The following is a 22,411-nucleotide window of genomic DNA, read 5'->3' on the forward strand; positions in this document are numbered from 1 at the left end:
AGTCTGCATAAAATGCTTTTTGAAACCCATTTTGCTTCTAATCTGATATATTTCTGTGTAATATTTCTGTTTGATTATTATTATTATTATTATTATTATATATATTTATATTGTTTTTTAATGCTATTATTAATTATATATTTTTTTTTTTTATTTTTTTTTCAGTTTATATTTTAATATTTTAATGTTTTTTGTTGTCGTTTTTTTATTTATTTTACTTTTGTGTAGATTTGTTAATGGTTTATTAAGGGTACATATACTATATTTGCATAGCTATATTCTATTAACTATATTTGATTTTTTTTTTACTTTTTTATTGATTTAGTTAGTATCTATTTATATTTGTGTTGTTGAATTTAGCATTGTTTGTCCTTGTGCATGGATGGACCACTTCAAACACAACTGTTGATGGTCACATCAAGTTGGAGAGCATTGCGGCGTCATTATGTGCCACATGTGTTTGTTGTCTCCGCTTGCGGCGAAAGAAAGAGATTAAAGCTTGTGCAGTGTTGGATCTTGGGGTCAATTTTTCTGTCATCCATCATGAAAGCCCTGCGGCCGCCCCCACCAGCGAATCTCTACAAGCCATCTCTGATAAGGAAGAGCGGGGCTGCTTATTGATCTGTGTCAAGAAGAAACTCCCGCAACCTGCTTTCATATTGCAGACGGGCCGGAGCGGGGCGGGGGAAGAATAAAGCAATCTTAGATTTACAGACGTCTACGCTGGGAGAAGTCTGGGGTCAAAAGCAATATGCTTCTGCATCTTTTATTCCACATACCAAGGCTTCTTTGTGTCAACATGTTATTATTTAAAGTATGGGTGTATTGGCTTCACTCATCCTGTGATTGTATTGCGGGAGTTCAGCGGTGGCGTGAGCGGCCAATAATTGAGTGTGTGCTAAAGTAATTTGCTTGCATATTAAGTTACGAATCTCGCTGAGAAGATCGGCTTTGTGGCCTTTTCGTCTTGATCCTGTGAAAAGAGTCGCAGCTCTTGTGAGGCCGATATAAATGCTGTCAAATGACTCAAAAGGCTCAATTTGTCACATTCAGACTCATTAAAATGCAAACGTGTTGGTGAAGCTACTTTTGAAACTTTGCTACGTGCTAATTACAATACAAGTGGATAAAAAGTTCAACTACAGTCTGGCTTTTCTTTTAAAGTAGTTATGCTACAAGCTACTAATAAAGGCATTTAATAAAGCAGTAGCTTTTTAAATAAGTCACTGTTTATCAGACAATATCATTTATATGGAGCAGTATCTTTTTAAAGTAACTTTATCAGACAGTACAATTTATTGTTATAATCAAAGAAACATTTATTTATTTACTTAATAATTTCATTTATTTATTTATTTATTACTTATTACTTTTCACTTTTATTTTTTAAAGAACAAATATGGTGAACACAATTTATATATATTTTTTTTTTTTCATGTAATTAAATATAACTAAAAAGCTTTATTTACTTATTGTTTATTTGTTTACTTATTTAATTAGATATTTGTTTATTTAATTAATAATTGTATTTGTTTTTATTTATTTTAAAAACAGTGAGGATCTCAAATATGGTGACGCTATTAATGCAACATTAGGAAACTAATTATCATCAGTAAACTTGAAAAAATATACATTTATTCATGTAAATGAATATTACTAACGCTATTTAATAGAGCTGTATCTTTTTAAATAAGTCACTGTTTATCAGACTATAATGTTTTTGTTATAATCAAAGAAGTATTTTTTTTATTTATTTAAATCTTTTAAAACAAGTCGCTGTATGAGAAAATATTATTATTATTATTATTTTCTATTTATTTTCAATTGTTTTTGTATTTAATTAGATTATGTATTTATTTATTTATTTATTTTAAATGATGATGAAGATATGGTTACGGTCATTATACTATCGGCATTTATAATAAATACCGTATACCAACTAATTGTCATCAATAAAACTAAATAATCATGTAAATAAAAAAAAAAAATAAAAAAATCTATTTTTATTGATGTCATTTATTTCACCGAGGGTATCTGTTCTAACACGGTTACTAATTTTTCTGACCGATATGGAAATTGTAATGAACGGCAACATCTAACAAAATATATTATTTTGTAAAGACATTGTAATAATTATGCATCTTTATTTTAAGCCATTTTCACAGCTTGTTCATTTGGAGTATTTGATTTGGACCCTGATCAGTTTTCTCAGTTTGGTTCATGTAGACAAAAAAATGAACTGTGATGTGAACCGTCAACAATATGAACTGTGTATTTCTACAGTCTGTAGCTTGTTCTGTCGTGAATGCTGAATGTCACTTGAGTTTCCCAGCAGATGTAGAGTTACAGCGGGAACGTGAGCGTGCGAGTGCCTTTCCCACCATCATTTCAAACACACTTTTATACGCTGCTCCCGTTTAATTTCTTCCCCTAATCATGGCTGTCTTGTGTTTCTGGACGGCTCTCAAGACGCCCTGAAAGCTGATTGAGTATTTCAGCCGCTATCTGTACCGTGACCCCTTTCAACAGCTCCGACAGCTGAAGGTTTCATTTTGTCAGCTAAGAGCTCTTTCATTTAGATTTAGTGAAACTGCGTTATGCAAAGCGGCCGGTCAGAACATGCCAAAACACGCAGGACTCTTGAACTCTGCAGTCGTTCACCGAGAGCAGACAAGAAAATGAAGAGCCTGCAAAGGAATACTTTCTCATCGTTATGCGATCGTTTGAATTGCTCATCATGCTTTTGTATTGCACCACTTTATATTCATATTACAGATAATTACAAGGGGTCTGCCACGCTGCTGTAAACAACTCATAAGTTGGCATAATTCTGCTCCATTTGGGCAGATTCAACAGTCAGAGGAGTTTCATTAGTCCAGCAGCGTAATTGCATGATTAATTTGACTAATAATCCCCATTTATTCTCTGATTACTGTAGACATGAAAGCTATTTGGAAGGCCTTAGTAAATTCGACTAGTGATTCTCAACTGGTTTTGCTTCAGGATCCAGATTTTACAATAGACATCAAGTCACACCAAACCTAGCTTTTATTGCACAGAATTAAACAAAATTGCTCAAAAAACAAACATTCAAATCGTTTTAACTTTGTCTAGGTTGTACTAAAGGTTATTTTTTTTAGGGATATTAATATGTTGACATCTGTCTATTATGACTTGGAGTGTATATACAGTGTGTGTGTATATATATATATACACATACATCTATGCATACATAATGTATATATTCCATTTATATAGTCTAGCTTCAAGAGTTCATATATATATATATATATATATATATATATATATATATATATATATATATATATATATATATATATATATATATATATATATATACATCTATATCATACATATATAATGCAATTAAGTATATAGCTTCAATATATAGCTATAGCAATAGTTAATATAGCTAAATAAACTGACTTTTTTTCTTTGTATGTTGCTGTTTTAGGTCATTTTCACACCTCGTTTGTTTGGAGCATTTGATTTTTTTCCTCAATTTGGCTTGTATAGGTAAAAATAAACACTGATGAACAGGGATTCCCTCAACAGAAATGTATTTCTTATATGTATAATGACCAATTTTGCCCTTGGTTTGCTGCTTTAATTCAAAAGATTCAGTTCGGCTGAATTGATTTCAGGGGCTTTTTCTGTTTTTTGGATGAAGCCAGACATCAGAGAACAGGGTCGTTGACTTTGAGACCAGTGTATTTCTGCCTGTCATTCACTGATATAGCAGTGTCCCTCGCAAGTCTGGAGGGCCGTGACCCTTTGAAGAGCCGCGTCTCCTTGCTGTTGAAAATCATCTGCAGCCGCGCGCGCACAGAATTCACCTCGAGGTAAAGCCGCTCCCTCCTGAAGCTTTAGCGGCCAAAGGCACAAACTGAAGGCCAAGAGCTCTGTCTTTGAACCATCAACAAGAGCAAGACATGGCACTTGGGACGCTTCTTTCTTATTAAAGCTCGCCTCGGTTCCCATCAGCGGGAGACCACCGCAGATTCCCATCTCTGAGGATGTTTTTAAAGACGCCGCAAGCCTTAAGGAATCGCAAACTTACTTCACAAAGCCACGGTCCTGACAAATGATGGATCATCGGTTGCTGGCGGCGCGGGAGCAAGCGCTTCTGCCGGGTGAGGAAGAGGCTTCTGTGTTGACAGCAGAGATGGGGATAGCAAATAAGAGCATGACAGTTTGGATGCTGTATTTGGCTTTGTGAGAGGCGGAGAGCGAAGCTGCCCAACGCCTGGTGGATTAGGATGGTGGAGGACAGCCATCCGCTTGAATGGAGACGGCTTATTTGGCTGCGAGCTGTGATCCTGCGCACACGCCGCCGGATGGAGGATGAGCAGAAGCATGCCGTCGTTGTTTGACAGGCCCTCGTACAGTAACGAACACGTGCCATTTAAAGAGACCTCGCTCTGAAGAGACGTCTGTATCATCTGCATCATCTAAAAACGTCGCCGTAACAATATAAAAACTCCATAGTCACTGGAAGAAGGAGGCGGGAACCGGCAAACACTCCAATAAAACTTTAATGACCAAATAAACATAAAATAGCGCGACAGCCCCTCACGGGCGACTGCCGGGCACAAACAAAAACCAAACACAAAATAAAACCCAGGCCTGGTCCTCTCTCGTCCTTCACTGTCGTCGCTCCTCTTTTATATCCCTCCGATCTCCTCCGTGGGACTCGAGACCAGTGAGTGGAGCAGGTGTCGCTCATTTCCCAATCACTCCACCGGCCTCGCTCTGTTCCCACGGCTCTCGGCCCCGCCCCACTCGTCACAGTCGCACAGCTCTGTTTTCAACCTTTCCTTACAATTTCCTGGCTGTGTTTTGCTTTGTAACATCCATTTTTGTACAATACAGTTCATTCTCAAAGGATAAATATCAAACCAAGTCATGCCCTGTTTTTGATTTATGTAAAGTATAATTTGCTTTATATAAAAATAGATTTTATTTTATTTTATTCAAAAGTTTAGGGTCTGTAAGATTGTTTTGTTGTTGTTGTTGTTGTTGTTTTTTTAATTAAAAAAGCAGTTGACCTGTTCTGTTTTTTTTTTTACATTACAATTACATTATATATAACTTACACATACAATATTTAAAGTGAATGCTGTTTTATGTTTTGTATATATTTTAAAAGCTGAATTTTATGTATATTTTTTAAAGTTTTGAGTGTAAAATGTTTTTTTTTAGTCATTTTAATATGCTAATTTGCTGCTCAAGAAACATTTCTGATTATCATCAATGTTGAAAACCGTTGTGCTGCTTCATATTTTTGTGGAAAAAGTGATACATTTTATTTTGCTGAATTATTGGGTGAATAGAAAGTTCAAAAGAACAGTGTTTATTTGAAGTAAAGCTTTTTTTTAAAGAACATTATAAAGGTCTTTACCGTCATGTTTGATCAATTTAGTAAATTCTTGATAAATAAAAATAATAATAAAAAACTTGAATCTCAAACTTTTGAATGATAGGATATGAATATTTACTGTAACAGATTTCATAGAAAGTGTCTGCTTATGAGTTTGTGGAAAATAGGTTACAGTACATGTACAGCCGCTTTACACTAGTGCTGTCAATATTTGCAAGAAACTGAAATAGTTTTATTTTGTGCATCTGGTTTTATCCTGATCATGGACTCTGAACTTCTGACATTGAAAGCGAGATGCAGCATGCATAGCGTTTCTTCAAGGATGCTTTTCATGCATAAACCAATCCAGAAATGGAAGTATTTTAGTAAATCCGCTGAAATGAACTTAGAAGTGTCATATTTGCCATTTGGCTGTGCCTGCAGGCACATGGAAAGTGCGTTTGAATGCACACAGGATGGCTGCAGATGAGTGTATGTGAATCATAATTCCACTCGCTCTCCTGGTGTACTTTGAAAACTCCAGCAGGTCACTTTCAGCAAACGAAGCACCTACTTCCCGGGAAGTCTAAACGTGTGGCTCTTGCCTGGGGACAGAGCGGAAAAGCTGTTTCTGGACTCCAGCTAATATTCGTACATAATCATGACATGAGCGCCGTGTTGTCCACATTTAAATTGCTGAGAGGTGTGTGTTACACCACAGGTTTTTGACGTTGCACACGAGGGAAATTATAATTGGAAATGGCGGTTTTATTGTTCCGCAGGTAAAGTTTTGTCCACAGCTCTAGATGCTTGCTCTTTCTCACAGGGCCGGCTTCAGACCCGAATAGCCGCTGGCTGTTGAACACATCTTCAGTGACTGGTGAAGTGGGTCAAATGTGTCATTTTGGGGTTAACATGTAAGGGATTGCATACAGTCAGCTGCTCACACAATAGACTCTCATTTGACGTTGAAGAGTCTTGTAACCCTGAAACCGGCCCGCTGGGGGTCCTGTCAGTCTTATTAGAAGGTAAATGATGTGCTTTAATTTTCTGCTGTCTTCCTCATAGTGCTCAGTCAATAAGCATAAGCCATAATACCATAAAGGGGATAAATCTTTGTGTGTGTCACTGCAGATAATACAAACAGTTTATAAACACAAACTGGCTTTAGGTGGATTTATGGATTTATCTCAAAAACGATGTCCGTACATCACCCCGAAATCAATAGGGAAAATATATTTTAAATAAACAGTGTTAATTAAAAAATCAACTATTTTAATTAATATTAATATAATATTTTAATATTCTTTTAAATTTTTTGGGAACAAAATTGGCTAAAAAGTCATTTTGTAAAGTATTTATGCATTTATTTAAACTAAAAATATTCTTTTTAATTTTTTGGGAACAAAATTAAAAAAAAAAAAACAGTTTCAAAAGAATTGTATTTATTTCAATTACAAATTGCTGATTTTCCACCAGAATTGGTTTAAAAATAATGTTAATATTTCTGAAGTATTCGTTCATTACATTTAATTTAATTTGAACTGAAGAGGGCTGATGTTCCCCCAAAATTGACTTGATTGTATTGTTGTTATTTTTGTAATGTTTTGGATTTGATTTAATTTAATTTGAACTGAAGAGGGCTGATGTTCCCCCAAAATTGACTTATTATTTATATTTATTTATTTATTTTTATATTTTATTTTATATATTTTTATTTTATTTTATTTGTATCAAATGCTCCAGTTTTCCTCTCGTCACTCTGACTCGTCATGAGAGTCAACAGTGCTGTCCAAATGTAAGCAGAAAATAGACTTGACATATTTCAGCTCCATGATGTTATATTTATTCAGCGTTCTCACATGGAAAATTCCAGATACAACTTTTGACAAGTTTTAGTGAATGCAGGTGAATTTCATTACTGCTCGCCCACCTGTCAGCGATATGAACATGCATCTCTATTCTGAGGTGAAGCAGGCGGTAGGAAAGTTTCAGATTTCTGCTCTTTCCACATGTTTGAATCATTTTTAATGGTGTTCATACAGTATGAAGCTAGACAAGGTCCTGCCCAGTCCTGTAGCTTACAAAGAATACTTCAGTCCCAATATATTAACACTGCAGCATGTGGCCGTTAATAAATAAGTATTCTTTGCATGTTAGAGCGGTCTGCGGACCTTTTCTTCTTTCTTTGTTCTTTCATCTCATGCCATTTGTCCTGCAAACCCTTTGAGTGTGTGAGGCTCTTTATTTGCTTCTTAGCAATGACTTACCCTTGAATTGTATTCAGATGATAGGTGAAACTCAGACCAGCACTGAATTCCACAGAATTGGACCGCCTGTCTTTCATAACAGTTTAATATAACATTCCTTGCATGTTTATTAATATATTTTCTTCATTATAATTGTTTTTTAAAATGCCGTTGAATAAATGCTGGCTAAACAGAAGGTCAAATTAAAACCAAAAATGTGCAACTGCAACGGACAAACTGTATCTTTGCACTGTCAGACATGTGAAGTATGTTAAAGGCTTGTATTTGTGCTCTTTATGACCGTTTACATTTTGAAGTGATTTTGCTCAATTTGTTAGGTGAACTTCAGATGAAATTTAAAACATTTTAGCAACGGCACACCGGGATGAGAAATGTAGATGGAATGCCTAAATTCATTTTTTTTCGCATTTAAAGAATTTTTATTTTTTTTTCCAGACTTGGCAATGAAAAACGCATTGACGAACCCACCGCCCACACTTGATGCTAAAGAGGGATCTTTTCATGTTTTCTTCTTTTTATTCACAGTTTTGAAATGCATATGAAATAAAAGTAGCATAAAATCAAGAAGACGTTTAGGACTTATGTTTTCAGCTACTTATTTTTCTCTTCTTCGACTTGCTTATGGAACAGCGAGTTCTGACAGTGGCATAATAAGATCCATCTTTTGCAGACACATAAGATGGATATGAATTAAAGGCTTTGTTCCAAAAAAACAACAAAAAAACCAAACAGCTTTATTGCTGTCTATGGCACACAAAAATATTGTGCAGAACAGTCATTTTTTAATTGCACTGACATACGAGATGCCCATTTTGGTGACAGCATTGAATATAATTTACAAACGTTATTTTGTATACACAGAAAGCATATTAAATGTAATTAAAATATCTAATGTTTAAAATATTTTTTTGGAAATAAAATGTCAGCATACGGGTGAATTAGTGTTCCATTCTCATTCAGCATAACATATATGTTTGTAAAAATAAAACAACATACTTATTCTGACCTGTATTTATTAAAATCTATAAAAGAGTAAATATTTACAATTATTAAACACTTCTTGCTTTGTGTATACAGTAGTCAACATTTGAAGTGGATCAAAAAAGTTTGACAAAGTTGTCCTAAGAACTAAGTTATCCTGTTTGTGTTTTAATGTTTTAGGACAACTTTGATGAAAGGTTTTGATCCACTTCAAATGTTGACTACTGTATATATTTATATCATTTTATATGTACTACCAACATTTGTTTTTGCGATGCATTCTTGTCTGTGACAGATTGTCTGTGCTTTGCTCCAAATTCTTGCTTTGATAAATTGTATTCGTCCAACTGTTTAATGGGATCTTTAATAAAATCGTATTATTCATTTCATTATTGCAAGCAAGATTACATTCAGAAAATGTATTAATGAACTAATTTATCTGCTGATATTTGGCCAGCTAGCTTCTTGAATCTTGAGCGTCTGTTTTCTAATTAATTTTTTTGCATTAAATAATTAATAATAATTTAATTATTAATTAAATAATGGCATGGAGACTAATCATTGTTAATGTTTGTGGTCAACAAAGTCATTGCTTTGAGTTGAGCATCATACTGTAGATCGAGTGCATGTAAATAGGTTTAAGAAAAATGAGATATTGTGGATGTTGGAGCTAGTAGGAGTTTTGCATGTCCACTTCCATTCGATTATAGTTCCTATTTTCAGCGAAGTGATTAAAAGTCCCCCTCGATCCCGCAAAACTTCTTTCCTGCCCTTTGATTTACAGTCAATGAGAGACAGATAAGAATTAATTAGTAAAATGTTCTCTATATAGATCTCACTTTCTTGCACCCAGTCAAATTGCTGGGGGCCGACCTTGGATTTTCCTGCATTATTGATGGCTCTAATCTAGAACGGCGGCGTAATTAAAAGAGCGAATGGAATGGAATATTAACAAAGCGGAATGATGTACCAGTGTCTGGCAAATGGGCTGTAATTGGAAGCGTAGATGGTAATTAAAGGCTGGTCTGTTTACTTGAGATGTTCCTCTTGTTGAAACAGGTCTCTGGGCACCCAGCGGCAGGCACGCAGACTCCTGGCCAGGTCCTGGCTAATAGCGTCCGCTGGGGACAAACACCCATTAACCAGTCCACGCCCTGGGACAAAACAGGTCTCTGGACCCAGCGGCCGCCCGCAAAACAGATGAGGGAGAAAGATATCGCAGGTAAAGAGCTGAAAGCAAAGCCAGCAGCGCTGCGATAACACCTCTTGTTCGTTATCTTTTCATGCATGCATGGATTGATGGATTGCTTGAAGTGGCTTCAAATTAGGCATGGACTATGGGAACAATATCATAGCATATTGATTTTTTTTTTTTTTTTTTTTTTTTTTGAGGCAGGAACACAATCCACAATCTTATCACGATTCTTTTTCGTGTTGGTTTTTCAAAACAATTTTGCAAGTTACTGAGCAGTACAGCCAAACTAACTTCCCTGTTTAAAAATATAGCCTTCCAAGATAACAAAACACAAAAGAATAACGAGTAACAGCCCATGTAGGGGTAACCTTATTTCAGGTTAATTTTATTTCATTTTACTTCATTGTTTATCTTTGTTATTGAAATATTTATAACTAAAAATGTTATCTGTTCTTAAAATATAAACAAAGATTTAAATTACAAAAAATAAGACAAATAAAGGATAAGAAAGAAAAAAAAAATTATGCATTGGTCAGTTTTGGGCTTTTGGCTTTTCAAAAACATGTTTCAGACATAGAATAGAAGTGGATAGAAAACATCCAATATACACTTTTAAGTGTTAATTCCATCCATCTATCCATCCATCCATCCATATGCCAACATAATGAAACAAGAATTTAGAATCTGGCTTTATCCTATGTTTAGATTAATTTCGTAAAAAATATTAATGCATACGTAATTGCATAATGCATATTTAAATGTATTTTTTAAAAATTGTTGTATTATTTTTTTTTTTCTTGTTATTATTATAATCAATCAACTGGGTTGGTTTGGTGTTGTGATCTATGATTGGTTAAATTCTTTACCCTATTTACCTGCAAACGCATGCAAATAATAAACTGCAATAACATGTGAATGAAACAGTGATATAGATGATAGTCAAACACAATAATTTTAAAAACATTAGGTAAAATGTGCATTGATGCATGATAATAATGATCCCTCTGTAAAGGCAGACCTTGGAGACATTTAAATAGTTCACAATCTAATATTGTCATATCACATGCATCTACTTCACATAGATGTTGTTTCTCTCTCTGCAGCTCCTCTATGGCCTCCTCAAGTCGCTGCCACCGTCAGCCAGGCTGGACTCTTGGCACACACATTTGCTCTGCCGCAGGCGCCAGCTTACAGTCAGGTCACGGCCATCCAAGCACCCATCATTGGTGTGACCCCGGTGCTCCAAACCCCCCATCCACAATTACCCACACACTACCAACTCCCCCAGCAGCCTTCACAGCCAATGACCAACATGGTCCTCAACGTCCAGAGCCAATCCCTCACCGTCGGCGGCCTGCCTCCAATGCCCAGCGTCTGCCAGGTCGCCCATCCCGTCCACACGGTGGTTGGCAACGGCCACTTTACGCATCCCATGGTGCAATCTGCCACCATGAGCTCCTCGCCGCTGCCCAACAACGGGCCGCTGACGAACGGCCAGCAGGAAACCGCCAACAACAGCCTGCAGATGCTGAGAACGGTCGGATTGGGGAAATACGAATTCACAGACCCCTGGCATCCCAAAGGTAAATTATATTTCAGCCACAAGTTTTCCTGGACATTATAATGTTTTGTCGCGCTCCTCTAGTCTCCGAAAGAATCGCTCGCTATCTTTGACCTGCACAACTTGATGATCTTGAATATATTTATTACTTCCCTGCCTTTCACTTTCAATAAACCCCCCCATTCATCAACACCCACAAGACGAGACGAGTCGGGGTGGATTGCCTTTCTTTTCCTTTTGTTTTTCTTTCCTACCCAACCAGCAGAAGTTCCTAATGATTTTATGAATTAGCTTCTCTGATATTCGCCAGCATCCAGGAACTACTGCAGAAGATCAGATAGATTTACGGGCAAGTGGATGCTTCTACAAAATTGTTGGTGGGTCTGAAATGGCAGAAATAATTTCCATATAAATGGAAACCTTATGTAAATATAGTGTAAATGAATTTCAGTTCATATATCAACACAGTTGGGACAGGCAAGTTTAATGTACCATAGCTAATGATTTATTAGGGGAAATAAACTTGTGCCGTTTGATGTAACTCGAGTAAATCTCAACTTTTCTCCTTCTGTTTTTTTTTTTTTGGACTCACGTTCTTTATATTATTTCATATAAAAATGGAATAAGATTATTCAAAAGAAACCAGTATATAGTTATTGTGTGATATTGTGCCCTAAAGCTCTCAAATCACCTTGATTTTCTAACCAGCTACAGGCAGAAATCTATTTTTCTTTCTCCCTGTATTGAATGTCATGTTGAATCGCGTGAGGTATTAATCTTTTGAAGAGAAGAGGACATGAGACGAGTTTGCTGCCCATTTATCTGCTTGTAATTGCTTCTAGGGAGGATGGGACATCAGATGCCAAAGACTTTGTTCATTGAATATTGGCAGTTTCTGCTGAAATTTACAGATTAATAAGAACTGGACAGTAGGGAGTATTATTTCATGTCAACAGAAATGGCAAAATGGTAAAATGGTTTGTGAAAAGGTGGTGTTTCGTACTAGAATTAGACCTGAATGTGAGTTTGCTTTGAAGATTTTAGGAAGGCTAAAGAACTTTAAGCTAGAGTTGCGTCAGAAAATCTGGCCTTTGCATGTAGAAAGGTGTTCGGATAACCTAAAAAACTGGTGTAGGGTTGACGTTAGTGGATTTAAGTCACAATTTTGAGAAAATAGCATCAGAAAAAGTTTTTTTTTTTTTTTTTTTTTTTTTTTTTTTTTTGAAAAGAGTCATAGAAAAGAGTTTGATTAACTAAAAAAAATGGTGTAGGATTTATATTAAAGCAATTTTCACTCAAGAATTGCTAGAAAATGTCACAAATAATTACAAAGAAATGGCTATTAACACATTGGATTAAACATGATTTTTTTTAAGTAGAAACTCAAATAATAACTCCAACATACTCTAATAAAGTTTTATAATTTAACTGCAAAAAATAAATTTTACTGTGAAAATGGTGGATGTTTTCAAGGACACCTGATGCCACCAGACGGATTATTGAAACTAGAAGATATGAGAAATGATGCAGACCCCGGCATTTGAGCAGCACTGCGAAATGGAAAGATGCATAAATTTATGCTGAGTTTCGGCCGTTCTTCAGACATGGGTTGAGACTTTCCAAAGTGCATTTGAGAAAGCAAGTAATCTGATACAATGCAGGAGGAACTGAATGCAAACTAATGGCGTCTGAAGGAGATATGCAGCTGTAGGGATGGACTGGTGCACATATATGTCAATTGAAAATGTAGATTTGAAAGATTTGGCCAGAACTGATCTATAAGGATAATGTGTTATTGAATGGGATTCTTGGGTTAGTGCATCACATGCATTCATTTGGCAGATGCTTTTATTCAAAGTAAATTGCTTTGTATTCAATGTATACTTTTTATCGGTATATGCATTTAATGGGAATCAATCCGATGACCTTGGCGCTCTGCTGTTTGAGTTCCAGAACACTGTGTGGAATAAAGCTCAAACTGATAATGTTGGTGCTATTGGACTTTTTCAGTTGGAAAATTGAAAAATCATTATCGATTTTTCTGTCCACTGAATGTCTGAAGAAGTGAAGCCTTGCTTATTTTCTCTTTAAAACTAAAGCATCTCTCTAAACAGTAAGAGCTGCTCCACGCAGCTTGATCTGATCCTCCGAGAACAGGAGAGACGTCCATCACAATCTGACTCATCCTGCTGCAGGAACTCTGATTAGTGCCTTGGCTTAGATTAGGTGCATTGATTTTTAGCAGTCTTTGCCAGGTCAAGCTTCGCTATTATTGTTTCTATTTAGAGTTAGTGATGTAACGTTTGGAATTAAACTTCAACACACAATGCAGTGCACCACAGAGTTGAATTGTTCCTTAAAATGAAAAGCCAGATGCATAGTATCTCTCTATTTCCCCACATACTATATTTGAATTACACATGCATTGCTTTCTTGTGTGTTTTTGTATTTATAACTAATGAAATCTAACGTGAAATATTGAGGTTGAAAGGTGTATGTATGTTCATAGACGTGAGAGCATGAAAATTGCTTCATACTGATGACATTGGTTATTTATGTAATGTTAATCCTGTTTATGTTTATGCATATTGAATATTTTGCAGTGCATTGCATGGATAATAAACCTATGAATGTATTTGAAAAGATTTATGGTAAAAACCATCCTGGAAGAGGAAAACTTCATAAAAGCCTAGTAAGCTTCTTAGTATTTAAGGTGCAATTCAGACACAAGGTAGGCAGCATAATTATGCCTTTTAAGACACTTTCCTTTAGAGAAAATTAAAATCCATGAATGAAGCAAGAGAAATGTTTTACAAATGTACTTTCTATTCATTTAGTGCTGAACATCTTTGAAGAATAAGTTTAGTCCAATTAGTATTTAATGGCCTCCGTAAAGTGTTCTGAATTTATGAGGGTCCGTTTCATTTAGAATGCAGCCTATATAGGAAATAGACAGCAGAAAGCAAGGTACACTAGTGTTCAAAAGTTTGAGGTCGGTCAGATTTGTTTTCATGGTTTTAAAGAAGTCTCTTCTGCTCACTAAGGCTGTATTTATTGTATCAAAAATACCATAAAAACAGTAATATTTTGAAATATTATTACCATTTAAAATGACTGTTTTCTATGGGAATACATTGTAAAATGGTATTTATTCCCGTGATTAAAGCTGTATTTTCTTAATATGTAATTTTTTCTTGTGTTTAACATGATCCTTCAGAAATCATTCTAATATGCTGATTTGCTGCTCAAGAAAAACTTCTGATTATTATCACTTTTGAAAAAACTTTGCGTAATATTTTTTTTTAACATTTATGAAGCATGAATTTATTTTTTGTCAATTTGTAACTTTTTTTTATTATTATTTCATGAATAGAAAGTTCAAAATAACAGCATTTATTTGAAAAAAATTTAACGTAAATAACTTCTTTTTATTTTTCCCTTTTTTTAGACTTCTGTAGTTATGTGTGTTTTGGTCATTTTGAGTTTGTGAGACTAAATGCTTCTAGCCACACAAGCTCAATTTCATGCTTTATTGCTTTCTGGAACGTGTCTGAACCCAATTCCTAATGCAGCGCGACTACAAGTCACATTCTGAGCATTGCCACAAGGGACAGTATAGCGATCATTAGCATAAACTGTCTTCTACAGTCACTTTTCTCTTTCAGGCAAACTACTGCGATGGCAGAGCAGGGATTTGAGGAGAATCTTTAAGAAGTTGGTTAAAGTTACTTTTGACATGTAGATAGCAGCTACATGAATAGTCCTACATCTGTTTTAATGTCATTTGAAGAAAATACCCCCCCCCCCCCCCGACTGCTGAGGTTTGTTTGCATGCATGTCAAGTATTTGCATCTGCTTATGTGTACAGTATAAAACTTACAGTTTTGAGTGCTGTTAGACTGAAACTCAGCATGAAAAGTACTGACGCAAGTTGCCTTCCCTTTCAAAGTGATATGGTGCTAACAAAACAAATCATAAAAATAAAAAAAAAAATATGCTCAATTTTTTGTGCATCCGTTACTGTAAAAATCTAGTAACATAATTGTTGTGTTTTCATCTAACGTTGTAATATCAATTATACACTAGTGGCCAGAAGTTTGAAATAATTAAGGTTTTTATGTTTTTGAAGAAATCATCAAGGCTGCATTTATTTGATCATAACTACAGAAAAAAAAATGGAATATTACTTCAATTTAAGTTTTCTATTTGAATATATTTTAAAATGTAATTTATTTCTGTTATCAAAGCTGAATTTTCATCATCATTACTCCAGTCTTCAGTGTCACATGATCCTTCAGAAATCACTCTAATATGCTGATTTGCTGCTCTAGAGCTTTTTAGATTTTTTTTAATTATTTTTATTTTTATTATTATTAATTATGAAAACCTGATTTCAGCAGGCAAACATTTTGAAAATTGTGCACTGATGGTAGATTCACAATAAGATCTGGATCATCTATTTAGAAAGTAAATAGAGTCAGAGAGTCAGCATGAAATTGTAATTGAGTATCATATGGAGAAAAATAAGTAATAATTTCTATAGTTTACCCTTTCTCGTATCAGGAGTTGCGTCCTTGACTTAATCTGAGAAAAAATAGATGGTACAACAGTCTGATTGAGATAGCTCTGGTTTATATGCATGTATTCTGACCTTCGCGGTGTGTGTGGCCTGCCAGAGATCGCGCTCGAGAACTCCTCATCTCATATCTATAGCTCTATTGTTATCGATTCACAGCTCTTTTGTTCTGGAAGGACACATTTCACGAGCTTCGGCATTCTTTCCAGTTCCACCGAGAGAGGAAAGTGCTCTTGGAGGAACGGCAGACTGAATCGGATGAATATATTTGTTCTCGCCGTCTCACAGCGCAACACTCTTGAGCTATTCAGAAGTGTCTTGATGCCTTTTTAAATGCAAACACAAAGAAAAGTCAGGGCCTTAAAGGGATAGTTCACCCAAAAATTAAAATTTGTTGCTAATTTGCTGACTCTCAGGCCATCTAAGATGTTGGTGACTTTTTTTTTTTTTTTTTTTTTTAGTTTTTAAGTGTTTAAAGTTTTTAGCTGACACGGTGATCCTTGGTGATTCAAAAAATGCAAGTCAGCCGCTACTGGCACTTTAAGAGTAAAAAAAAAAAAAAAGCATATACAGGCAAGGGAATTTATATGCATAGCTCTTGATGATATATTGAGGTCTTATGAAGCAAAACAACTGGCCTGTGCAAGAAACTGTTATTACCTGTAATCCCTTTAGAATCCCGAAGGATAATGTTATGGATATACAGCGAGGTCTTTTTTTCCCAGGTCAAAATGTTAAGAAAGTCACAAAGTGTGCAAAGATTAGTGACCTAGAAATTGTGCACAAGCTTCGATTATTTCTTTTTTATTTTGTGCCTTAGCTTTTCTTTGTCCTCACTTTTAAAAAGTTTATTTCCAGGTTTAAATGGAACTGAGCTTTTTGGACCCCGCCGTACACTGGAGTGTGTTTTAACGCAAATGATTCATGCGCAAATGTTAATAACAATTACAAATGCATTAATTTTCCTTTAAAATCTCCCTTCCTGGTCCCGCTAGATTGCCCTGTGCTATTTTATGATTATGGTCTTCTCCAGAGTACACTGACCCACTTAAATAGAGAATAATTTCCTGCCGTCCATGCTATCCCTGGCTCAAATTAATAGGGAACATTTTAGGCAGATAATCGCATGTCCTTTTCTTTATTAGTTTGTCAGATGTCTGCGGAACAGCTGTCAGAAGCGTGTGACGTGTTGCTCTAATGAAGCTGAGATGCTTACACCGGCCAATTATTCAAATGACTGCATGGAAAGCCAGCACATGAAATGCAGCAATGACTTTGAATGTGTTTATTTTCAGAAGCGTAATATCCTTTGTTGCACAGAATTGGGTCTCGTCGTATATCAGCTGTTGTTTGTGGTCGCTTCTTATTAGTCATGAATACCTGTCATGATCGCGGCGTCCTGCTGTTTCAGGGGCTTTGGGAGTTGATGAAGTTATTCCAGCACATAAAATCATTCTGCTTTGGGTTCAGAGATGATTAATTATACATAAATCGTGTCAGGTATGACTCATGCATATACTCACCTTGTAATTATAATTTGATGAGCATAATTTCCTGGACATGAGGAAGTTTTGGACTAATCTTGGACCTGAAAATACCATCACTGGAGAACATTGTAATGTTTACCAGTTAAATTTTATCCCAAAATCTCAAAAAAAAAAAGATAATATATTAATATATTTTTTTATAAACCTATATTTAGAAAAATTGTAATTATTATGATTATTATTTTCAGAAAAATAGGCTATTTGCAAATTATTTGTTTATGTGTGTGCATATAATTCCATTTTATATTTAATGTGTGTGTGTATGTGTGTGTATATATATTTAAATTTTTTTTTTTTTTTGTGTGATTTTTTTTTTGGTGGTTATTAATATTGTTGCCCCAAAATATATTTTTATTTTTTTTTTTTGTTTTTTTTTTTTTTAAACAAAAAAAAGTTTCATCATTTTGATAATTTTCCTGAATTTTCATTATATTCTCATTCCTGTATTACAATCCCATTTTAATGCAGTAAATATATCTTTATTTTAAAACACATTAACAAGTTTCATTACAGTAATAAGCCTTTCTTTCTCTCTTCTTTAAGATTTAAGCTATATTTGTATTCTTTAGTTTCTCTCACATACTGGGTGTTTTTCATGTTCTCATAGTGTCTCATATTGTTTAGAGGCAATGTTGGTTTAGTAGATGTTATTTGAGGTCAGATGGTCACAATAACTTTTCCAGCGGTCTTGGTTTCAGAAGTATTTTTCCCATTCATTATCTTCACAGGGATTTCAGAACATTCTTCGGTAGAGAGTTGTAGGACAGGAGTTGAACCAAAGCAATCAGGTTCCAGATAAATCACAATACAAGCAAAAAAGGGCAAAGGTACAGGGCTTTATAGGTCAAAATAAATCCCCTGAAGCATTATGAATGATGTAATCAAAACTCTTGTACCACAGCTTATTAATAAATACATTTTATGTTTGATGTTTTCTCAAAAAAAAATATACAAACGTCAAGCTTTAGTGTGCATGGTTACATAATTCCTAATACTTCCTGGGAGTGATAATTATTTACTTAATTAATTACTGTAATGCAACTTGTTAATGTGTTGTATTAAAATAAAGATTATATATTGTATTAAAATATAATTATATTACAGTAATCAGAATATAATTGTATATATATATATATATATATATAAAATAAATATTATACAATATATTATAAATATGTGTGTGTGTGTGTGTGTGTGTGTGTGTGTGTGTGTGTGTGTGTGTGTGTGTGTGTGTAACCAAAGCTTATTTTTAGTAATTATAATAGTAACAATAATAATAATAAATGACATGAAGAATGTGAATGGATTTTTTTATTTCCAGAACCTAACTTTAGCGTTCCATTTGTTTGTGTAAAGGAATAGTTCATCCTAAAATGAAATGTCTGAAAAGAACAGAAAGAAGGGTTTGCAATGAAATGTTGGTGAAAAAACAATAAGCAGAGCGTTTTCATTTTTGGCTGAAGTATTCCTTTAAATCGAAGCTGCGGACATCATACTGATGAAGTTCAGCGCTGACCTCTGCCCTTCACTTCTGTTGTTGTTTTTCCTTCATGCTTGATGGTTTTATTCCTCCATTCCAGCCTCTTACTTGCACACACAGATAATTTCCTTATTCTTCTAATAATGATTGGTTTTGTCATCATATGCTGTGTGCTTGGATCTCAGAAGGTCCCAAAATCACTGTTTCTCTTCTTTCTCTTGTTCTACAGAAATGTTGAAGGAATTGAACCAGCAGCGGCGAGAGAAAGAGTTTACAGACCTGAAAATAATTGTTGAAGGCAAAGAGTTTGAAGTCCATCAAAATGTTCTAGCTTCCTGCAGCTTGTATTTCAAGGACATGGTGAAAAGGTTTGCTTTCCTCCCGTCCTTGATCTCTTCTGTTCTTTTCATAGGGTGCATTTGTGTCGCCTCCTTTTCCCTCCCCGTCTCTTGCAGGTCTGAAGACATCGGTTCCCGTCACAGGGCCAGTAGCCATTCTGTCTGTCCCACCGACGAATGTATTTCACTGCTGAAAAAGGTCAAGGCGTCGACCGATCTGACCCTTTCATCTCCATTCACTAAGTGTGCCGGTTTGCATTTAAATGGGCGAAGAAGTTCCATGACTGGGGGTTTTGGTTTTAAATGCTTTGTAAATGTCAAAACAAATGAAAGGCAGATTTTAGGGATGCGTTAGGCATATTGGATCAGCGCTGCGCTCGGCTGTCTGTGTCAAGTGCTTAGACGGGATGTTCTAGTCGACCCACTTGACCTTTTACCTGCTGTGACTCGCTCTGGAAATTCACACGCTGCTTCGAGATTAAGGGAACTGCATGCACGGATCTCGTTTCTGCTTTGGGAAATTCTGTTTCTTGCCGACTTTGCCGTCTTGTATCGATGCTGATCTCAGCAGTCAGGAGTCCCAGAGCCGTTAGACTGACTGCATGTTATTTATGAGGAAAGCCTGAAACTGAATCATGTTTACAGGCAAAGAAACGCACAACTCCAGCATCTGGTGTGCGTGTGTCATCTGCCCTTCTGGTGAACCTGTGAGGCGAAGTTTGCCACGCATTTACTGCAAAATCATATTTCCTTATCCAAATGAGCTTTGTGGCAACGTGTTGGCAGTACATTTGTGGTGAACGGTTGTAGCTAACCTTTAAAACTGATACTTCTGATTGAAACCTGACTTTTGTTAGCTAGCAGAAAGAAATAGTGGAAATATGAAACGAAGATCGAAAGAATGGGAAAAGACTGTTCGTAAAATACTTTCATTTTATATGCTTTCTGTATTTTTGGGCACCTCTATTTTTTTACAATTTGATTTTCAAAGGTAGATATTTTTTGAAAAATTACTAAAGCTATTTTTAACCCTGTAAAGCCTGGCATATGAAATAACAGCCAGAAAGAAGAAAAAAAAAGAAAAAATAAATAAATAAATTTTTACCAAAAGGTTTGCATATATATTTTTTTCATGTATCATATTTGATACATCAGGCTTTTATGGCTCATATACTATGATATAGTAAGAATATTGAGGATATTTCTTTTTTTTTTTTATTTTGTTCAGATGTGAGTAATGATTTGAAGTTTGGTTTTTGTTTTGGTTTTTTTATGTTTTTATGGTATGAAATATGAAATTCTGATGCTTGTAATGTAACTCAACGAGATCTTTATTACAGTATAGCAGATACTTTCATATAATGCTAAAAATATTAGTCATCTCTCTATATCTTCAATAAGGTGTCTTAGTAAGATGAGATGTAAATGATCCAAACATATAATGCAATGCAATCCAATGATGACTGAGAGATGAACAAATATATGCTCCTCAGAAGCCTGATAATCATATTACATTATACATTTGAACATGATATTTCTAAAACAAATAATAATGGATAATAAAGTAAACCTGGTTTATCTTGAAATATTTCCTATAATATAAAAGTTATTCTTATGTTTACTTAAAAAAAAAATCAGTAAAGATTTCACAGCAAACCTGGAGCTGAAGGGGGACGTTTGTGCAATTATGAGATAGATTGTGCGCAACAAGTTTTGGTCATGTTGATCATGTCATGTTGATCAAGTTTTGGTCATGTTGTAGGCTGTACAGGGTTAATGTGTTGTTAAATAAAAGAGCACTACAGTACATCTATCCCTCTCAGCCTCGCTTCAGTCACATCAAATTAATCGTAATCCAGGACTTCAAACACACAGAACAAACAGATTTCAGTTGGCTTGGCATGTGAAATCGCTGTAATGCTTTCATATTCCCATCTGATATATATTGTTATGCATGTACTCCAGCTTCAAGGACAGATCGTTCCAGGGAATCTCAGGCGGTTGATTGTGAATTTAGTCTGGGTCAAGCTGATCTATCTCGAGCAGCAGCAATGAAAACTGCATTAGGAGCAATTACTCAGAAGTTTGTTTTTGGTGAAGCACAAAATGTGCTGATACACCTCGCAAAGCGATTTGAGTTCCTCTGCCTCTGGAAGCACAGAAACTAGGGGCTCTGGATGGGGAATTTCACACTCTCAGTGACGTCTAGATTGTCTGTTTTAAAACGTAGAGGAAATGAGCATTTCTGTAGAACCTAGTGAGCCACAAAGGCGACATCTGGAACACATCATGTACTTGGGACTCTCAGAATGGTTAGAATTGACTTTGATAGATATATATATGTTCATATATATGTGTTCTATTTAGTTCTATGTTCTATGTATATTTAGTTTAGTTTCGTTTTTATTTATTTCAACATTTATTTATAAAATATTTGTTTTTAACATTATGCTTTTATGCAATTATTCATTTATTTACACATTTATTTACATATGTATACATTTCTGCATATATATGGATTGATGCATTTATGCATATGCGTTTTGTATGTTTTGCATTTCTGCTTTTATATTTATGCATTTTTTAGCTTATTTATCCACATGCATTTTTTATTTATGCATTTATGAATTTATGCACATGCACATTTATGCATTAACTTATTGGCATTCATTGCAATTATTTAATTTATTTATATATTAACACGTTAATTTTTTTACACATTTATTTATTTATATATTTATGCATTTATGAATTTATTTATGCATTCTTTTTTTTATTAAGTTTAGTGTAAGTTTATATTTTATATACACACTATTTATTTAAATAAACCATTCTCAGTTTGAAGGGTTTTTTCTTTTTCTTTTTTCTTTTTTTCACTGAGCTTGTCGTAATGCATTGGGTTGCAATCTAGAATGCATTCTTCCAGCATAATCGTGCACACATGATGCCTGTAGGTGGCTCATCAGGTTACAGAGCAAAGTCATACAGTCACATCATCACCATTCAGTTGAAAAATACTTTAGCTCTGTGCATTTCTTTATCTTTTCACAAAGTCGAAATATATGTATTATATGTGTAATATG

General features: G+C 34.9%; 1 protein-coding gene across 1 annotated transcript in view; it reads left to right on the plus strand.

The window, feature by feature from the left end:
* Window positions 1–22,411, plus strand: part of LOC109081836 (kelch-like protein 29) — an 83,761-nt gene that overhangs the window by 24,268 nt on the left and 37,082 nt on the right. The window contains exons 4-6 of the mRNA XM_042773494.1: window positions 9,691–9,853; window positions 10,930–11,409; window positions 19,220–19,358. Coding sequence (XP_042629428.1) covers window positions 9,691–9,853; window positions 10,930–11,409; window positions 19,220–19,358 — 782 coding nt within the window. The remainder of the gene's footprint in view (window positions 1–9,690; window positions 9,854–10,929; window positions 11,410–19,219; window positions 19,359–22,411) is intronic.

The sequence above is a fragment of the Cyprinus carpio genome, chromosome A17 (genome assembly GCF_018340385.1).
Source record: "Cyprinus carpio isolate SPL01 chromosome A17, ASM1834038v1, whole genome shotgun sequence".
Taxonomy (NCBI): Eukaryota; Metazoa; Chordata; class Actinopteri; order Cypriniformes; family Cyprinidae; genus Cyprinus; species Cyprinus carpio.